The sequence below is a fragment of the Rhinatrema bivittatum genome, chromosome 7 (assembly GCF_901001135.1).
Source record: "Rhinatrema bivittatum chromosome 7, aRhiBiv1.1, whole genome shotgun sequence".
Taxonomy (NCBI): Eukaryota; Metazoa; Chordata; class Amphibia; order Gymnophiona; family Rhinatrematidae; genus Rhinatrema; species Rhinatrema bivittatum.
The window spans coordinates 226,608,859-226,628,567 of NC_042621.1; the positions used below are offsets into that span (position 1 = coordinate 226,608,859).

Below are 19,709 nucleotides of genomic sequence, written 5' to 3' on the forward strand. Positions count from 1 at the left end.
GCAAATCCAGCTACCGGACTAAGGCACACATCTGAGGGACCACGGAAATCACCACATGAATTCTCAACTGGGGAAGGGATCATATGGTATCATCGCAGGAGAACAGGGTGAATTTTATCCTTAATTCTCCTATATTTTAAAATGAAGCAATCCCCAGTGAGGAGATGCACAGCCACCATCTGCTGGAGATGGAGAATACTGGCAGGCTGATGTAACTGCAGGGGTGTATATACTTTGACATTAGTTTACTCCATCTCCTAGAAGGAATGCATAACCCACTTGTTCTGGATTCATCTGACTGGATGCTAAGAAAAACATTACCTGCATCACTGTTACAGCTCCATAAGTGACAGCTGTCCAGTAGATGGAGCCCACCATAATTCCTGCTGCTGCAAATGGACAGGCTTTGGAGATCAACCTGTCTGCAAGATCGAAGACATAAACAACTGGACCTGAAAGTGCAAAATAAAAGCAGTTTTTAGAAATATATTTATCTGTACAGCTGGCAAAATTTTCTATTTGATTTATCACTGAAATTCAGTGGATGGAATAATGTGTCTGGAAGCTCATAGTTTTTTGTTTTTTTTTAAATGAAATAAAAACTCTAACTTCATAGTCATTCAAACAGATCCATTTGTAGGATCTGTTTGTATTCCAAATGATTCAGGGCAGCGAACATATTCACAAAAACTTTAAATCATTAAAACACAGATGACACATACAATAGACTAATATCACCACGATTCTTACTCAAATTCATTTTCATCGCCAAAATGAAATTCTGAAGAGTAGGTGGGCAGAGCTACCGGTGTGTAGTATGGTACTCATATAAGCATGAACTGTATACATGAAAAGACCTAAATTTACCAACCTATAACAGTAGAATTAAGAAAACTGTAGATTAAGGCAAATAAAAAGTGGTGAAAACATGGGCAATCGTAATTAAAGTTGTTCATACCAAACATTCGGAACCATGTCTTTAGTTCTTTAATGTAAATCAGCCCATGAAAATGTGAAAGTGTAAAAGTGATCCAACTAAAGTCCTACCCACACACATCAAAAAATCATCTCTCTCTAAGTAAAGCACTTATTCATTTCTCAATGTAGAACACTTATTTCTCTTATTAAAAAAAAACCCAACAAAAAACATATAGTGCCTATCACATCTAACACAATGGTTCTCAACCTTTTTCCCATCATGACACACCCGACAGACCACGCTCACACGTGTGAAACACTGCTCATTACAATTCACGGTGGAAAAAAACCATAAAGGCCCAGTAATATTTTATCATTACCATGTTAAGAATGACACAAGAGAAAAATAAGTACTCTGTTTGAACAGAAATTGCACAAATAAATAAATCCCATACCAAAACAGCACCGATTTCCAACACTCAAACAGTAACCACCTTACCTAAGAAAAGGCAACACCAGGCCTTAAGACACCAATACACCTCCTATTAGGAAAATGGAACAAGCCAGGCTGTTATAAAGCCCTAAATACACCAGCAGAATACCTCACCTCAGTCACACGTACAGACCCTCACCTAACAAAGAATAAAGAGTCCATAAAGTATAACTAGAAGCATGCAGATAAAAACTGAATTGGAAACCGCAGCAAGCCAGAGTCTCTGTATGCAGTGTAACAAAGAAAAAAGAGAAACATCACCAGTCTTCATAAAATAAATCAAGAAATATAAAATCAATAGCAGATCCATACTAACAAAAAGAACAGATTCTTTCAAAATAACTGATGAATAGAATATCCAATAATTAAAAACTCATATCAAACATTTCTAGATACAATAAAATATTTCAAAATAGACACAAAGACCCAATAATGAAAATAAGGATAAAAAAAATGCTTTGCTCTGCATACCTGGGAATGTTTGATATCAGGTGCCCTGAGATTGTTTTGAATTAGCAGGAGGAAGGATGGTTTGCTTGCAACTTTCTCCACTCTCTCAGTCGCACACAAGCTCTCTCTCTCACTCACACTGGCTCTCAATCACACACATATACACATGCTCTCTCTGTCACTTATATAGGCTCTTAATCATACATTTACACACATGCTGTCTGTCTTTTCTCACATACACACACACAGGCTTTCAATCACACACCTGCATACATGTCTCTCTCTCACACACAAAGACTCATTCACACACATACATGCTCTCTCTTTCTCTCACTTACATACAGGCTCTCAATCACATACTCACTCATCTACACCAGCTCTCAATCACACACAGACACACATGCTCTCTCATTTATACACAGGCTCTTAGTCATACATACATGATCTCTCTCACACACAAAGGATCTCAATCACATACACACATACTCTCTTTTACACAAACAGGTTCTCAATCATACACTACATACATCTGTCTCTCTCACTCACACACAGGATCTCAAACATATGCTTGCTCGTTCTCTCCCACTGAACTAGTGGCAGCAGCAGCCTTCTCCACTTCTTTCTCGAGGCAGCGAGGACTGGGAGTCCCATCGGCCGCGGGGACTGATGATGGTCCTCTTTTGCTCTGTGCCGCACTGCTCATTTTTCAGGCCATGCCTCTCTTCTGTAGGCCGATGATACATGCACTAGCATGGTCTCTTCTTCCTGTGCGCACTGCTGCTGCACACCACTTCCTCTTCTGGGCCGAGGAGGCAGGAAGAAGAGACCATGCTGGTGCCGCTGACTCCGGCTCTCCTGCCGTGTTCCGCCTGGGCGGAGGACCTATTTCGCTAGGTCAGGGGGAGCAGCTGGGCCAGCAGGGGACTGGGAAGTGTGGAGACACACCTGCATGTGCTTGGTGACACACTGGTGTACTGCGACACACTGGTTGAGAACCACTGTTCTAACAGCTGCCCATATCAGTTTACATGCCTGACACAGCTGCGTTTCAGTGCATCCCCAGTACCTGCTTTAAGGGCTTCAGTGTCAGGCAGTGATAACGCAAAGATTCACTATATCCCCAACCTCTGTAATTCGTTCTCCACTTCTCCGGAGAGCTAAAAAAGAATATAGGTTCTTATATTTTCAGCTAGAGACCACATGATCCTCTTTAACCAATACAAGAAGAGAACAGTTTTTTTTGACTGAAATAAAAAGGGACACCAGCCAGTGGTGGTTTAAAAAAAACCAACAAAAACACACCACCAAAAGAAGCCAATTCCAGCGCATCTATCAGATTGTAAGAACATTTCTAAAATGGCATAAAATCAAATCACTGTATCCCATTCCATATACAGATTCAAACCCACAGGTTGGAGTATATAAAGCTTAGCAATTCATCTCAATTCTGTTTCAGGTAGCCATGATTCAATGTCACCTTATTTCTAAGACTGCTTAAGTTGATCTATCACAAACCACCAAAGATCTTGAAAGGAATGGCAACATCTTTGCAATGAAATATAGAGGAGGACAGTTTGCTAACAGAAATGCAAATGCAGTATTCAAGTAATCAGGTTTTAACTGTGTTTTGAGTCTGGATATGGAATGAGATAGCGATTTCATCCTTTGCTGTTTTAAAAAGTTTCCTACAATCTGACAGATGCGCTGGAATTGGTATTTTTGGTCTTTTTTTTTTACCACCACAGCTTATGTCACATCACATGCCCCTTGTTATTTCAGTCATAAAAACTGTTCTCTTCTTGTGGTCTCTAGCTGAAAATCTTCTTGTGGTCTCTAGCTGAAAATCTAAGAACCTATGGGGCCGATGCAATACAGTGTGCTCAGCCAAGTGCACTGTTTAATCTGCAGTTGTGTAAGCGCATCCACAGCCCCTTATGCTATAAGGGGATTAGCGCCTCCACAATGAGTGTCCAACGCGCCGGGAAACTAAAGCGCTCATCACATGCAAATGCATGTCGATGAGATTATTAGTTATTCACTCCACATGCAGTAAAAAAAAATATGTTCAATACGCACATTTTTGCGCTCAAAAATTAACACCTGCCTGGAGCAGGTGTTAATTTCTGAGCACCCCAAAAAGTTGTACAGAAAAGCATAAAATACTGCTTTTCTGTACATCCTCCGACTTAATATCGTGACAATATTAAGTTGGAGGAATGAAAGATTTAAAAAACCCTTTTTTTTTTTTTTTTTTTTTAAAGTGCAGTGATAAGGTTTGGGAAACGGGCGCTCAGTTAACCAGCGTCTATTTTCCAAATCCGTGGCTGTGCACAGATTAGGAAAACAGATGCCGATAAATTCAGCGTCCATTTTCTTAACTGGTGGACAGCAGACTACTCCCGGGCACCGGCTGTCAAGAAGGCGCTAGGGGCACACAATCGACCCCAGCACCTCCTTAACAGCATGATCCCTAATTAAAATATTGCATGGCACCCTAAGGAGAGGTGCCTGGGGGTGCGTTAGGAAAGTGGGCGCTGAACACTCAAGTGCCCGCTTTCAATGCATTTTTTTTTTTTGCATCGGCCCCAATGTTCTTTTACAGCTCTCGGTGGACGTGGAGAACGAATTCCAGAGGTTGGGGACGTCTTGAATTTCTCTCTGCACTATCACTGCTTGTAACCGAAGTCCCTGAAGTAGATGCTGGAGATGCACCAAGACACAGTTGTGGCAGGCATAAGAAGTGATATGGGCACACTCTCCACTATAAGTTAAGTGGGTGTTTTGGGGTTTTTTGTTTTTTTTTTTTTAAATAAGTGAAATACATTTCTCATTTACACTGAGAAATGAATAAGTGCTTTACATTGAGAAAGGCAATTTTTTAATGTGTATTGGTAGGATTTAGTTGGATTACTTTTTACACATGTTCACATTTTCACAGGCTGTGATTATAACTTGGTGCTGTTTACATTAAGGAACCAAAGACATGGTTCCGAATGTTTGGTATAACCACCTTTAATTGTGATTGCCCATGTTTTCATCACTTTTTATTTGCCTTAATCCATTTTTTTTTAAATACTTATGTAAGTACAAGAAGTCTGGTGGTAAAAATGATTGCCCAAGGTGACTGGCAGTATAATTTTATGGCTCATTATATTATAAGAAACCTAGTCCTTTGTTGAGCTTTTTTATTTTTCAGTTCTTAAATGATCAATTTAGAATTAAAAAGTCTTACATTATTGGATTGTTTAAAATGTTCCTTTAATTATCCTGATCATAGAGTCATTGATGCAGTGGTCTGGTTTCAAAAAGTGCTCCCCCATGAAGAATTTGTTTTAGCCATCTCCGTACTGTCTGATTTTGTAGCCTTGCAAGCTGGTTTTTGCATTTAACATCTGGCCTGTCTCATCAACTTAGCATGATTTTTCATATTTCTGCACTAACATACATTACATTAAAGGATCAGCATGAGCAGAATCCCCTTATGTTGAATGTTTTTCCAAAATGGGACACTGAGGGGTCCTGCAACATGTGCTGGCATAGCTTGCAGCGTGGCACATGCTATTTTCTTCTGAACTTGTTAGAAGTTTGCTTGGTTTTTTTGGGGGTTTTTTTAAAACTAATTTTTGCTTCAGATTAGGTGGCTGCTAGAAGGCCAGAACCAGTGGAAAAAGGAATATTTATTTCAGTCACTCATCTTCCAGGAGTAGTAGTTATAACATGAAAGAATTGTATCATTTTAATACATGTGTTAGGCATAAAGAAAATTATTTTAAAAAAGCTAAACAGAGCAAGTATAACAGGATGATTTCTAAGCAATCTCAATGACTAAACCTAAAGAAGTGGAAAGGGAATATTTCCTTTGCTATTCAGTAGGCAGATTCCAAGGACAATTGGACTTTACCACTAATGGGGTCTTTTTTCTCCCACATCATTATTTTCTATTAGCAATTGCCCCTGCCTTTGGCTCATGGTATCTCAGGCAGTTTACCTGTTAAAGCCCACTGGGGCAGGCATGATCACTCAAGTCCCTTAAAAAAAACCCCTCTACATTTAAAAAAATTTACCACTGGAAATGCTTGAATTATACATTGCTCCTTTAAAAATAGAGCAAAGTATATCCCCCCATCTCCAGAAATACAAAGAACCCCCTGTAAGGAAAAAGAGAAAGAAGGTATTGCCAATTGTCTGATAAGAAAAGGAGAGCTCCCATGGGGCATACCAGTGCTTTTCCTTTGTTTGAAAGCAAGAGAATAGGCTATTGGTAGCTCCATTTATCATCTGCTGCTAGGCTTCCAAAACATGGAACAGAATCTCCTCATTGCACTAGGAGTGTGTGGGTGGGTAGGTGATGTACCACAATGCAATGGGGGGGCTGTGTCCTGAAAGCTACAGGTCAGGGGAGGGGGGGCTGGGGGGGGGGAACGCACACAGTTTGGTGACAGTACAAAAGTAATTCAGCTTGAAAGAGCACTACGCTGAATTATTTCTGTTTCGGTAATTTGGTTACTTCAGATGAGAAAGGACAGGGTGGAATTGGTCATCAGTAAAATTCAGTACCTCACACCTGAAACCAGGCCAGGGCTCAGAGAAGCCATCGGGCAGACGAAAAGAGGCTTTAGGGAAGAGCAACATAAAGCAAAATAAGCAAAAATCCAAAGAAATTATAAAGGAAGTGGGGGGGGGGGACGGGGGGGGCGGGGACATTTTCCTTGGCACCTAAAACTTTTGGTCGACACTCACATTTTCTAATGTTTCCACCCCTGCTTGTAACGACACTAAGGTCACAGGTACCGTAATTTTTTTCTTCATAAACATAAAATGGGAAAAACCCTTAGTACATTAGGCTTATGAGGAGAAATAAGAGTTCATTCACCCAGTTAGTGGCCGAAAAGGAGACCATGGTGAACATGAAGGGTTGGCAGAATATTTTAAAACTCTATCTGGAGTTTGTAGAAGTCAGCCTTGGGAGGCCAAACAGCGGCAATTAGGCCGATAATAAATGTATAATGAGGACCTTTGGGGCTGAATTCTTCCAGAGCTGTGGAATTAATTATTAATAAACAGTACAATATGAATGAGGCTCGCTGTGCCTGTTTGGACATGCAAACCCACACCGTCGTCTGTCTGTGCATTACAGAAAAAGGCAGAAACAGCACACCGAGCATGCTTGGGTTTTGACATCATCACAAATTAGAGGCAAGTCAAAAGCACTTGCCCCCAAGTCAATAAGAAGTCTGCCTCCTTTGCATGCTCTCTCAACGACTTATTTGGCCTGGCTCCATGAGATAGAATGGTGGGAAAATAAACAGACCTGTGGGGTTTTTGTTTTTTTTTTTTAAATTAAACACTCACACACGGTGACAAAACAAGGGCAAAGGCTTAGTAACCTCCAAAGCATCCATAATAGTTGGCATGCAAGGTCAGAATGTGTCAAAATGTGCAAAAAGTGTTTTTTTCCCCCATTTCAGAAAACTTTGAGTAGTTTTGCTCTTGAATGTACGCTAACAAAGCACATTTCCCTTTCAAACCTGTCAATACTCAACTCCTGCATTGCTGTCATGATTTCACATCCCACAACCCGAAAGCAAAGTGAGGGGCAGTGGTCACGTAAGTCTCACCTGTAAAACTCAAGGGCTCAATCTCTGCATCACCTAGCCTGCAGGACTCCAAACCACGCATCTCCAGCCATTACATAATACACAGAGTGCTATCCCTACAAACATGCTCTACCATATGAACCATCATCCACAAAGTGACTTAAATAATATAGCAAGCAATGCTCACCTCACTTTTCACCGTTCTGTACCACCCCATGTACCAGGGGTCCCCAAACTATGACCCGTGAGCCGAATGTGGCTATGAACATGATTTTTATGGGCTGCCGAATCTCAAGATATCCCACTATGCCTGCAGCTCAGGAAAGCTTTCTACTTTCTGCTCTTCCATCCATTTACCGACTAATTCTCTCAGCCTTCCCACCAGGTATGTTGTGAAGAGCCATGGCATGAGAGGGATGGACTTCAGCGAAGTTCCCTGCCCTGCTAATCATCTTCTCCGCGTCCCCTTCCCCCCCCCCCCCCCCGGTCATTAGTAATGTCATGAAGAGGTGCTGGTGGGGGATGGGGCAGGGATATAAATACAGCTAAACTAAGCTGATCCCTTTCCTTTTCACCATGGGGCTGGCTCCCTGCTTCCACTGTCAACATGGAAGGCCAGGACTCTCTTCACTCCTGCAGCCAGACTCTGCTCATTTCTGGTACTTGCAGCCAGGATCCTCATGGAAAGCCCAGGAGCCTCCTCACAGCCATTGAAGTTTGTAAAAATCAGCCTGTTTGGGAGAGTAGGGGGGATAAAAAAAAAACGGGATACTATTGCTGCTGGGCTTGAGTGATGGGGCAGAAAGAGGAGATCCTGGGTAAGGGTGAGTGCAGACAGGAGGAAAAAAAAATTGTAAAAGATTTAATTTCTCTTCTTGATGCTAGCTCCTGCTCAGTATCTCCCTCTCTGCTCTCCCCTCCTATGCCCAGCAGCTGTGGTGAGGAGAGGCATATGAACGGAGTGAGTGGTTTCTCTGAGGAACGGCCACAGTGTTAGGAAGCAGCCGAGAGAAGGGTGGTGAAAGAGGGAAAATGCTGGGTAGTGGGTGGGATGCTAATGCTGCTTTGGTGGTTGGGCAGAGGGAGCTGGGATGAATGCCAATAGGAGCCTTTTTTTATTTTACATTTAATTTCTCTCCTGTTGGCATTCATTCCTGGCCAGTTATCTCCCTCTGAGTGGGGATGGGGGGGGGGGGGGGGCGCATTAGAGTTTGCTGGGGGAGGGGAGGCACAATTTGCAAAGTACAGGATAATAAACAAACCTTGCTATTGTACAAATTTATTTAGATGACACCTGCCACATCAAAAAAAAAAAAAAAAAAGACAAGACTATTTCTCAGCAGTACTTCTCTCGCTAGTGACCAATGTTGTTAGCTCCATAGATAAATACTGATGCATTTTTCATTTGACAAAGCAGGTATGAAACATGTGCTGGGATCAATCCCTGTGTTGACATTATCTTGATTTAACTATCTCACTGGGGGTATTCCACACCAACATAAAACATCTCAGCTTTTGTTTTTTGGCCTTATAGCTTGCTTTTGGGCTTTCTGTTCAATTGGAACTGGCCACTTACTGTTATGTAAGGGGAAGGCCTTGAGAGGCCTTCGCAATCTGTTGCGCTCTGCTGGCTGGGAGTGCTAGGGGTGAGATATGTGCCCCTTGCGGTAAGACGGACCTCGTCTAGGGTTGGAGGTGATCAGGCCCCTGCCGACCTGCATGCCTGGAGGCGGCCAACCATGCACGGTTGGTCTCTGAGTGGTCCTCCGACTACTCCCAGCCCTTTCGGACCTGCTGCAGGGAGCAGCACAGGCGGCAGGCCGGACAAGAGACTAGGGCTGAAGCTTGAAGGCTGAGTCGAAGACTTCAGGACTCAGGAGAAGAACACAAGGCATCGACATCCAGAAAGGCGAGCAGATGGAAGCTCCGGTCATAGAAGGCATCTGAGACTAGAGAAGGTGGAGTCTCAAGGCAACAGAAATGTCCGAGGCAAGGATGACTCTTACGGACCTTGGGAAATCCAGACGAGACAAAAAGTACTTGGAAGCCTTAGACGAAGACAAGTGGGCACTGTTCCTCAGGGCGCCCTACACAGCCCACTACTCAGGGCGGACCCAATGGGCTGGTCACGGACCACCCTGTCCTCTATGCGCCCTACACAGCCCAAGGAGGCTGGTCATGGACCACGCGGGAGCGGGGCAGGCTCAGGAAAGGAATCCAACTGACAGAGGCTCCAATGACCGGAAACATGAACCGGCCGGAACGGATTTACCCTCGGGGTGGTCATCTGGAGGACTCGGGGAGCTGGAACATTGCAGGAACAGACATCAGGAAGATCAGGTATATAGGGACCTCTAGCCATCGAGGACGTCAGGCCTTCTGGAACATCAGGACGGCAGAGACGGAGGACGTCAGGAACATCAGGACGGCAGAGACGGAGGATGTCAGGCTCAGGAAAGGAATCCAACTGGCAGAGGCTCCAGTGACCGGAAACAGGAACAGACGGAATGGATTTACCCTCGGGGTGGCCACCTAGAGGACTCGGAGAGCTGGAGCATAGCAGGAACAGACATCAGGAAGATCAGGTATATAGGGACCTCTAGCCATCAAGGACGTCAGGCCTTCTGGAACATCAGAAGGGCAAAGACAGAGGACGACAGGAACATCAGGACATGAGAGACCGGGATCAGGAACAGCGGAGACGAAACGAAGAGGGATCCCTTGGAATACTGGAACACCAAGCAAGAGCAGGAACATGGAGTCTAAGGGGAAGGAGAAACTCCTCAGACGACTAGCTCATTGCGAAGGCAAAGCTGACTGGAAGTTGAAGTCCTTTTATAGGGCTGAAGACAGGCAACTCCCTGGGAGGAATTTGGATGGGCCACACTTAGCTGGCCCTATAACTGAGGAGAAGTGCTGCGGGCCGGCCCCTAGGGAGAAGGGTGTGGCCCAAACCAGGAAGTCCATGCAGACCCAAGCAAGCCTCAGGCAGGCCCCAAGGACATCAAAGGCCTCCCAGGCCCTGGAGCAAATCCTGGATAGTTTGTAGGCGAGACCCTGGCTTCGGAGCGGCCTCCAGGAAAGAGGTGAGAGGACTCCTGTAACATAGCTACAGGAGGATTCATAACACTTACTAGCTGGTTTAGTGCAATGAGCCTTCAGACGCAGTTTTCAGGCGTTCTATGCCTCTCACATCTGTTTAGCACAAGTCACTGCAGCAACGGTCTTAAGAAGCATGGTTTCCTTCAAAACTTGACAAGTCATAAAGCAGCAGTGCCATATACTTGCTCAGTTTTGACCAAATTTGTAAGGGAGACTAAATAATTCTGCCAGTTCTTTCACTTTTGTTGCTCTAAGGGTGAATGATGATGGCTAAAACAGTAACAGAACTTGACAGGACATGGGATAAGCACCAGGAATGCTTAGTTGCTAAAAACGGAGATAGCAAAAAGCATAACCCCTAGCAGCACATATTTAAGAGTTCATAGTACCATGCTTACCTGATTCAACAATGAATGTCGGAGTTTCCAGAATGAATGGCAAAATGATCATCATGAAATGTTTGAAGTCCTAGTGCAAGGGTGGCCAACCTTTCACATACCAAGAGCCAAATAATCAGAATGCACATTACCAAAGAGCCTTACATTTTCAAAAGAGTATGGGGGAGAAACCTCTTCTAACAGTATCTCTCGTTCTCTCTCAATCCACCCACCTTGTTCCCATCAGTCTCTCTCTCAATCCCCAATTCTGGCCCCATCACGCTCTTTCAATACCATCTTGTTCCCACTAGCCTCTCTCTCAGTCTCTCCATCCTGTCCCCAAGTCTCTTTCAATCCCTCCACCCGTCTATCCACCAGTCTCTCTCAAACCCTCCCAACCTGAGCCCACCAGTCTCTCTCAATCATCCCATCCTGTGTCCACCAGTCTCTCCCCCTAATCTCAAAATCCTCTCCCCAGTCTCTCTTTCAGTTTCCCATCCAAACAGTCCTCTTTCTCAATTCTCTCCATCCTTTCCCAACCAGTATTTCTCTCAATCTGACCACTCTGTCTTTACCTGATCAGCATCTCCCTTTTTCTCTCCTCCCCATGCTGTGCCCAATGTCTGTTTTTCTTTCTCTTGTCTCTATCAGTTTCTCAAATCCCTAACCATATCCCAGTCAGTTTCCCAAGCCTGTCACCAAGCTCACTCCCCCATCCTGTCCCACTCAATCCCTTCATTCTCTCACAGACTCTCAATCTTCTCACTTTGTCCATCCACATCAATCTCTCACAAACCTCCCACCCTGTCGCCATATCTAACTAGTGTCTCTCTCTCTCTGTCCACCCAATGTCTGTTTTTGTTTTGTCTTTCTGTCTCTAGTCCCCATCACTCTCAATCTCTCACCCTGTCTCCACCTATCTTTAATCATCTCCCTCTCCCTTCCCCATGATGTGCCTAATGTCTCTTTTGTACCCATCAGTCTCTTTCTCAATCCCTCACCCAGTCCCCCACAAGAACAATGACAGTAGCTCAAAGAGCCCAATATTAATACCTCCCTTCCCACCCCTTGTGCTACTTTGCCTCCTACTCTCATCCTCTGCTCACCATCATCTCTCCTGCCCCATTTTCTCACTTCTGTACCCTTATCCCCTCTTATTCTCTCTCTCTCACCCTCTAGTGTCCTCTCTGGCTCTCTCGCATTCACCCTTCTGCCTTCACCCTTTTGGCTCTACCATACCCACCTCCTTTTCCCCAACATTCACCCCTTTTCAAGTCACTCCCTAGAAGCATTCCCACCCTGTTTCACTCCCCCATGCCCCTCCTTCTCAAACCTTCCTCTTCCAATCACCATCTCTGGCTCTTTCACCTCTCCACCCTATCATAGCTTTGGCTTCCATTCTCAACTTCTCCTGTCAGACAGCAGACCAAATAAGAGCCCTTTACTCCAGGAAACAGATGAGGTGTGGGATTTCACAGGATGGGGAGGGCCTGGAGCAGCGAGCCCTATCCCCTCCCCTCTCCTGCTGCAGGCTGGACATGAGGGGCAGGGGAGGAGTAGAGCAGGGATGAACAGAGAAAAGCTTCAGCTCTAGCTCCTTCTGTCTGTGCCACCAGCAGCACTGCGAGGTCAGAAAGGGACGGGCTAGAGCACAATGGTTCTTTTAAATGCTTTTTTTTTTTTTAAAATGTCTGCTTCCTGCTCCAGCCACTCCCCTCCTATCCTCTGCAATACTACTCAGTTGCCATGTGGTAAGGAAGGCACGAGCCATAAAGAAGGCACATTTGCACATAAAGAGCCAAATGTGGCTCCCAAGTCATAGACTGGCCACCCATTCCTAGTGGAAACACAGAAAACCATGTGGTCAAGTTTGTCTGGCAGGCTGCAGTGGAAGAATTGACTAGCAGCTAGGCCTGTCTGGCAAACTGCAAGTTCTGTAATAATAAATAGTCCTAGAGGAAATGCAGGCACTAATGTAGCTATATCTGTTTGGCAGGCTCCACAGGTGACTTAGGTAGCCAGAGTTTGCATAATTGCCACACTAGTATTGCTGGCTATTTAGATTATTATGGAGCTTTGTGGTTAGTATTAGTAAGGGTGACCAGCCTCCCAAATTTTATTTTTTTTTGCTTTTGAGATTTTATTTTGCTCAACTATTGTTTTGTTTAATGTTTACTTTGTTTCTGTTCTTTGGAGAAACAAAATGATTTAAACCCCCTCCCCCCCCCCCAAAATGGAGCCTCCCCAGGACCCCAAAAAAGAGTCAGGGCCAGCAACCAGCCTGTACCCCACATACCCCCATCCATGGGGAGCCAGAGGGGCAGGAGGGATGACCACTCACTTACCCCTGGTTGATCCTGATACTAGCGCCATGTTCTCGGGGCTGGCACCATTTTCTTGTATGGCTGTACAAGAAAATGGCACTAGCCAGCACTAATACTGGCACCATTTTGACATCACTATGTCACCAATCTCAGAGCAGTCTGGCACCATTTGAAAGCAGATGACCAGAGGCAGGAGGTAAGTGGGTATCCTTCCTGCCTCTCAAGAGCCCACAGACAGAGTAAGTGGAGACCGGGATAGTTCCCAGCCCCCAGTAACTTTTGGGCAGGAGGATTTGGAGGTCTTGGGCCAGTGACCAATTTTGCGGCTGCCCTGTGGAGGTCCCAGGGAAGCCTTGGCTCAACATCAGAGGGGTCTTTCACTTCTTTTTCAAAACAAAAGAAAAACCAACAAAACTTAGTGTTTTTTTTTTTCATTCTGTTTTGAAAACATCATGAAACAAAATAGGAAATGTTATTGACATTTCTTATTTCCTTTCAAACAAATGCACATCCCATTAGGCATGGAAAAAGTGGATGATGGAGATAAATAAGTGGGGACCTTGTATGCTCTTCCACTCAAGATAGTGGAGTGTGTCAAATCCGAGTTTGGCCAAGAGCCATTCCTCTGAACCAAACTAAGATGGAAGAACAGCAACAATTTTGGATTTTCCCCTATGGGAAAAAGGAGACATATTAAAACAATGTTAAAAACTTTATTTTATAAGGCCCCAAAATCATATACTTTTGGCCTCATTAGAAACAAAGTCCTTGTCAGATAGGACACTGCCTATTTCTAAGCATTCCTAAGACTATGTGATCATTTAGGAAAGCTGAACTCTTCATTTATTTATTTGTTTATATTCTTTTAATATACCGATGCTCAAGACCATGTCTTATCGTACCGGTTTACATAAAACCAGGGGACAACCATAAATAATAAAGTGAAAGTTACAATGAATGGGGAGAGTAATTCAGGATAATTGAAAGTAGAAGGAATTAGATTTAGATAATGCTTTTTTAGAAAATGTGCAACAGGCAACTATATACAATAAAGATTTGCAAGTCATTGTTAGTTGGGGAGAATCTCATACTGGAAAGGCTTGAGAGAACAGCCAAGTTTTCAGTTTCTTTCTGAAGGAAAGAAGACATTGTTCCAGGCATAGATCTGGGGGTAGTGTGTTCCATAGCTGTGGTCCCACCACCATTTCTCCCACCACCAACAAAAAGAGAAACCTCCAGTCAAAAGCTGTACTTGGCCCTCATCCTTATGGATGCCAGAGGCCTGTTTATTACCTATAAATAAGAACAATGCTGGGCTGCCACCAGCATCAGTGCCTGCTATCATCTGAAGCTGTCACCATCCCAAGGCCCAGTCAGTCAATGGACACACCTGGTATTCAACATTTGAAGACAGACACTGACATGAGATTCCTACATTGAATCACAGAGCTTAAGATTTCTATACAAGTCTGTACCTTCGCCTTACCTTCTGTAATAAGCTTGCAAATGCTGAAACTGAAATTCCTGCATTCCTATCCAGCACAGAGACGGCTGGCCAACAAAGAGACTGCATATTGCTTCATTGCTGATTGTGTATCAGTGAAGTAAGAAAACTGACATTTAAATATTTGTAGCCCACTCTAGATGAATGTTCATCAGACAATAAAACTATAGTCATAAAAAAATAAATACAAATACAAAGACCACAAAACTCCTAATTATTTTGAAAATTCAAAGAACAGATCTTATTTAATTATTTATTATTTTTGTTATACCGAGTTTCATGACAGATATCACATCAACCCGGTTTACAATTAACAATGTGTGTAAAGCATAGCGTAACGTAATAAACAATATTCCCAATAAACTGTGAAACTTTAAATACAGTGTATCAATACCGTGTGTGAGAAAGTTACAATAAAACAGGGAAAATTAACTTGGAGCTGGAAGAGGGGGAAAAATTGAACAATGCAATATATACATTTCTTCCAATTAATGAAATAGTATAGTAGAGTAAATAAATAAGCCTATGTGGATACATGTGATGGTACATAAATAAGAGACGGTAAAATAAGTGATCAAGGGAATAAATAAGACACAGTAGTGCATGGAAAGATATGATAATAAAATGAAACAGTAGTGAGTAACCAAGAGAATAAATAAATAAGACACAGTAGTGCAAGGTAATGATATGATAATACTCAGCAGGTAAAGATGATAATACTCAGCAGGTAAAGATGAGTATAAGTTTATGGTAGGTGGATTCTTGATTAGATCCAGTTATTGTAAACAAGTTTATGAAGATGAGTAAGGGTTTTATTCAAGGCTTGGAAATGCTTTTTTAAAAAGCCAAGTTTTTAGTCTTTTCTTAAATGTTAGAGCGCATGGCTCCTGTCTCAAATCAGGAGGGATGGAGTTCCACAACGCTGGACCAGCTGACGAGAAGGCTCTGAGACTCAAGGCTTTATGTTGGAAGGTTTTGGCTTTTGGAATTTGGAGTGACTCTTTGTAGTATTCCCTGATGGGTCTGGTGGAGGTGTATTTTTTGAATGGTATTTGTAGATCGAGATGCGTGTGTTGGTTAATGGTCTTGAATATGATGTTGATGGATTTGTACATGATTCTATAGTGGATTGGTAACCAATGGAGGTTTTTGAGGATAGGGGAGATATGGTCCATTTTCCTGGAATTTGTAAGGACTCTGGCTGCGGAGTTCTGAACCATTTGTAGGGGTTTGGTATAAGAAGCTGGGAGGCCTAGTAGCAATGAGTTGCAATAATCTAGTTTGGAAAAGATTATTGCTTGCAATATAGTTCTAAAGTCCTGAGCGTGAAAAAGTGGTTTAATTCTTTTCAGAATATGTAATTTGTAGAAGCAATCTTTGGTGGTTTGGTTAATGAATGTTTTAAGGTTGAGACGATTGTCTAAGATAGCTCCTAGATCTCTTACGTGGACTGTTTGCAGGAGTGCGGGTGGTTTTTGAAGTGTGTTATTGTTTTCCGGTGATATGAGCAAGAATTCCGTTTTTGAAGCATTGAGTATGAGGTTTAGGTTAGTGAGAAGAGGTTTAATTTGTAAAAGGCAACTGTCCCAGTATTCCATTGTTTTTGAAATTGTTTCTTTTAAGGGAATCACGATCTGTACGTCGTCAGCGAAAAGGAAGTGTTTCAGGTTCAATTTTGTAAGGAGTTGACAGTGGTAACAGGTATAGATTAAAGAGCGTGGGTGAGAGTGATGAACCTTGCGGCACCCCTCTGTTAGAATGGTGGTATTGGGATTCTTTGTTGTGAATTTTGACTCTATATCCTCTGTTTTCTAGGAATGTTTTGAACCAGTTTAGTGTAGCACCTGTCAATCCAATGTTTGCCAGTTGTTTTAGAAGAAGGGCGTGATTGACGGTGTCGAAGGCCGCCGAGAAGTCCAAGAGGATTAATAAAAATGTTTGGCCTTTATCAATTCCAGAAATGAGGAAGTCGGTGAGAGAGATTAGTAATGTTTCTGTGCTTGCAGCTTTGCGAAAACCGTATTGGTTTGGTGAAAGAATGCTGTGGTCCTCTAAGTAGTTGGATAGTTGGGTGTTTACCAATTTTTCTATGATTTTTGCTATGAATGGGAGATTGGAAATAGGGCGGAAGTTGTTGGGATCACATGCATTTAGATTTGGTTTTTTCAGCAGTGGCTTGATTGAAGCTGTTTTTAGGTCATCTGGGTAGATACCATGAGATAGGGAGCAGTTTATGATGTCTGCCAGTGTTTTTGCTATAGTGTCAGGGATGAGAAGAAGCATTTTGGAGGGGATTTGATCAAATGGGTGTGATGATGGCTTCATTCTCTTTAGCACTGAATGTATCTCTGTGATTGTGATGGGTTCGAAAGCGTTAAGCTGGATGTCTTTGTTTTGGGGGAGATATGTGTTATCTGGATCAGTGTTATTTGTAGTCAGCTGGTTAAGGAGATCAGATATTTTTTTGTTGAAATGAAGAGCCAGTTCATCAGCCTTTGTCTGGGCTAGCTCGGGTGGGATATCTGGAATGATGGGTTTAGAGAGGCTGGAAACGAAGGCAAAAAGAGCTTTTGAGTCAAAGATTAGATGATGAACCTTCCGGGCGTAATAGTCTCTTTTGGTTTTCAGTGTGATACTTTTGTATAGATGGAGTGTGCGTTTGTAGTCCGAGAGTGAGGCCGGTGAGGGGGCTTTGCGCCATTTTCTTTCTTTCTGCCGAAGAAGTTGTTTGAGCTTTCGCAGGTCGTCATTAAACCAGGGTTGTCTTTTGGATGCATTAGAAGACCTTATTTTGGTTGTCACTGGGCATAGAGTGTTTGCTATAGATTTTGTTATTTTGGACCAGGATTGGATGGCAGAGTTGGGCGTTGAAACATCGATGAGTTGTAGATCTGAAGTAAGAAGTTTGCTGAGGTTTTCCGAGGTGCAAGGTTTTCTGTATGGGAAAGCGGGTCTTGTGTTGAGATTGGAGTCTGATCTTGGTAGAGAGAAGCTGGTGGAGATTAGCGAATGATCAGACCATGGGACTTTTTTGCAATTTGGTTGTGTTGTGAGAGAAATACCGGAGTTTGTAAAGAAGAGATCGAGCGTGTGGCCTGCTTTGTGAGTGGGTTTGTTGATATGTTGTTGGAAGCCCATCGCTGACATTGCGGTGAGGAAAGCTTCACAGTTAGTTGAAAGAGGGACTTTGTCAACATGTAAGTTGAAGTCGCCCAGGATTATCGCAGGTGAGTCAAGATTGAGATGTAAAGTTATGGTTTCAATAATAGGTGAGGCGTCTGACTCTAATAATCCTGGAGGGGCATATACTAGAAAGATTTGGAGATGTTCTGATTTGAACAAACCTAGTTCAAGTTTAGTAGCTGTACTGATGCGGTGTTGTGTGAACCTTAAGGATTTTTTAGCAGCTAAGAAGATGCCCCCTCCTCTTTTTTTATTTTGTCTTGGGATGGAGAAGAAATCATAAGTCTGTGTTGGTAGTTGGTTAATGAGGGTTATATCTGTGGATTTGAGCCAAGTTTCTGTTATGGCGCAAAAGTCTGGCGTTGAGTCCTGCAGTATGTCATTTAGTATGAGAGTTTTGTTAGTGAGCGATTGAGCGTTGAATAAGATGATAGTGAATAGGGTGAGACCTAGGAACTGTGTAGTGGGGGAGATCATGATTGGGATGAGTGATTTGTGGGTGCGTGGGCGGTAGAGCATAGTTGGAAAGGTTTAAATGGTGCTGGATGAGTGAGGTTGGAAATTGGGTGTGCTGCTGTGGGTTGAATGAGTGCTGCTGGAGACTTGATGTGCTACTGGAGACAAGATGTGCTGTTAGAGGCTGGACGTACTGTTGGAGGATGGGTGAGTGCTGCTGGAGATTGGATGTGCTGTTAGAGGCTGGACGTGCAGATAGAGACTGAACGAGTGCTGTTGGCTACTGAATGCGTGCTGCTGGAGGCTAGACGTGCTGTTGGAGGCTGGACATGCAGATAGAGACTGAATGAGTGTTGTTGGCGACTGGATGTGTACTGTTGGAGGTTGGACGAGTTGTTGGAGACTGGATGAGTGCTGCTGGAGACTGGATGAGTGCTGTTGGAGGCTGGACGAGTTGTTGGCGGCTGGACGTGCAGATAGAGACTGAATGAGTGCTGCTGGAGACTGGATGTGTGCTGTAGACTGGATGTGTGCTGTAGACTGGATGTGTGCTGTAGACTGGATGTGTGCAGTAGGAGGCTGGACGAGTTGTTGGAGACTGGATGAGTGCTGCTGGAGACTGGATGAGTGCTGCTGGAGACTGGATGAGTGCTGCTGGAGACTGGATGAGTGCTGCTGGAGACTGGATGAGTGCTGCTGGAGACTGGATGAGTGCTGCTGGAGACTGGATGAGTGCTGCTGGAGACTGGATGAGTGCTGCTGGAGACTGGATGAGTGCTGCTGAGGGCTGCTGGATGTACTGTTGAGTGCTGAATGAGTGCTTTTGGGGGCTGAATGGGTGTTGTTGGAGATTAGATGTGTTCTTGGAGACTGTATGAGAGTAGCTGGAACCTGGTTGTGCTGCTGGAAGTGCTGCTGGAGACTTGAAGTGCTGCTGGATGTGCTGCTGGAGACTAGATGTCATGCAGGGGTCTGGACGTGCTGTTGGCAGCTGGCTCTGCATGTGTCCCTGGCTCAGGATGTGTCCTGCGGGCCTGGTTATCAGCTCTGGGGTGGATAATTAATTTTAGTATTGTTTAAGGTATCTTTGTCCTTTGCCTCCCGTCTCTCCTGCACGGCTCACCTTAAGTGTCTGGTGGGCAGGCTTTTGCCTCGGATGAGCCGTGCCGATCGCGCAAGCCTCTGCAGGGAAGAGGAGGAAGCGGTTGGGAGCGGGTGGGCACTGGGATGTAGGTCGCCGAGATGATATATATAGCATTAGATATAGCAAACGAATTTTCGGCGGTTATGGATTGGGACTTCCTC

The 19,709-nt window shown here is 43.8% G+C and overlaps 1 protein-coding gene across 1 annotated transcript in view; it reads right to left on the minus strand.

Annotated features, from left to right (window-relative positions):
• Positions 1-19,709, minus strand: part of MARCH5 (membrane associated ring-CH-type finger 5) — a 208,842-nt gene that overhangs the window by 53,654 nt on the left and 135,479 nt on the right. Inside the window, exon 3 of the mRNA XM_029609939.1 lies at positions 322-452. Coding sequence (XP_029465799.1) covers positions 322-452 — 131 coding nt within the window. The remainder of the gene's footprint in view (positions 1-321; positions 453-19,709) is intronic.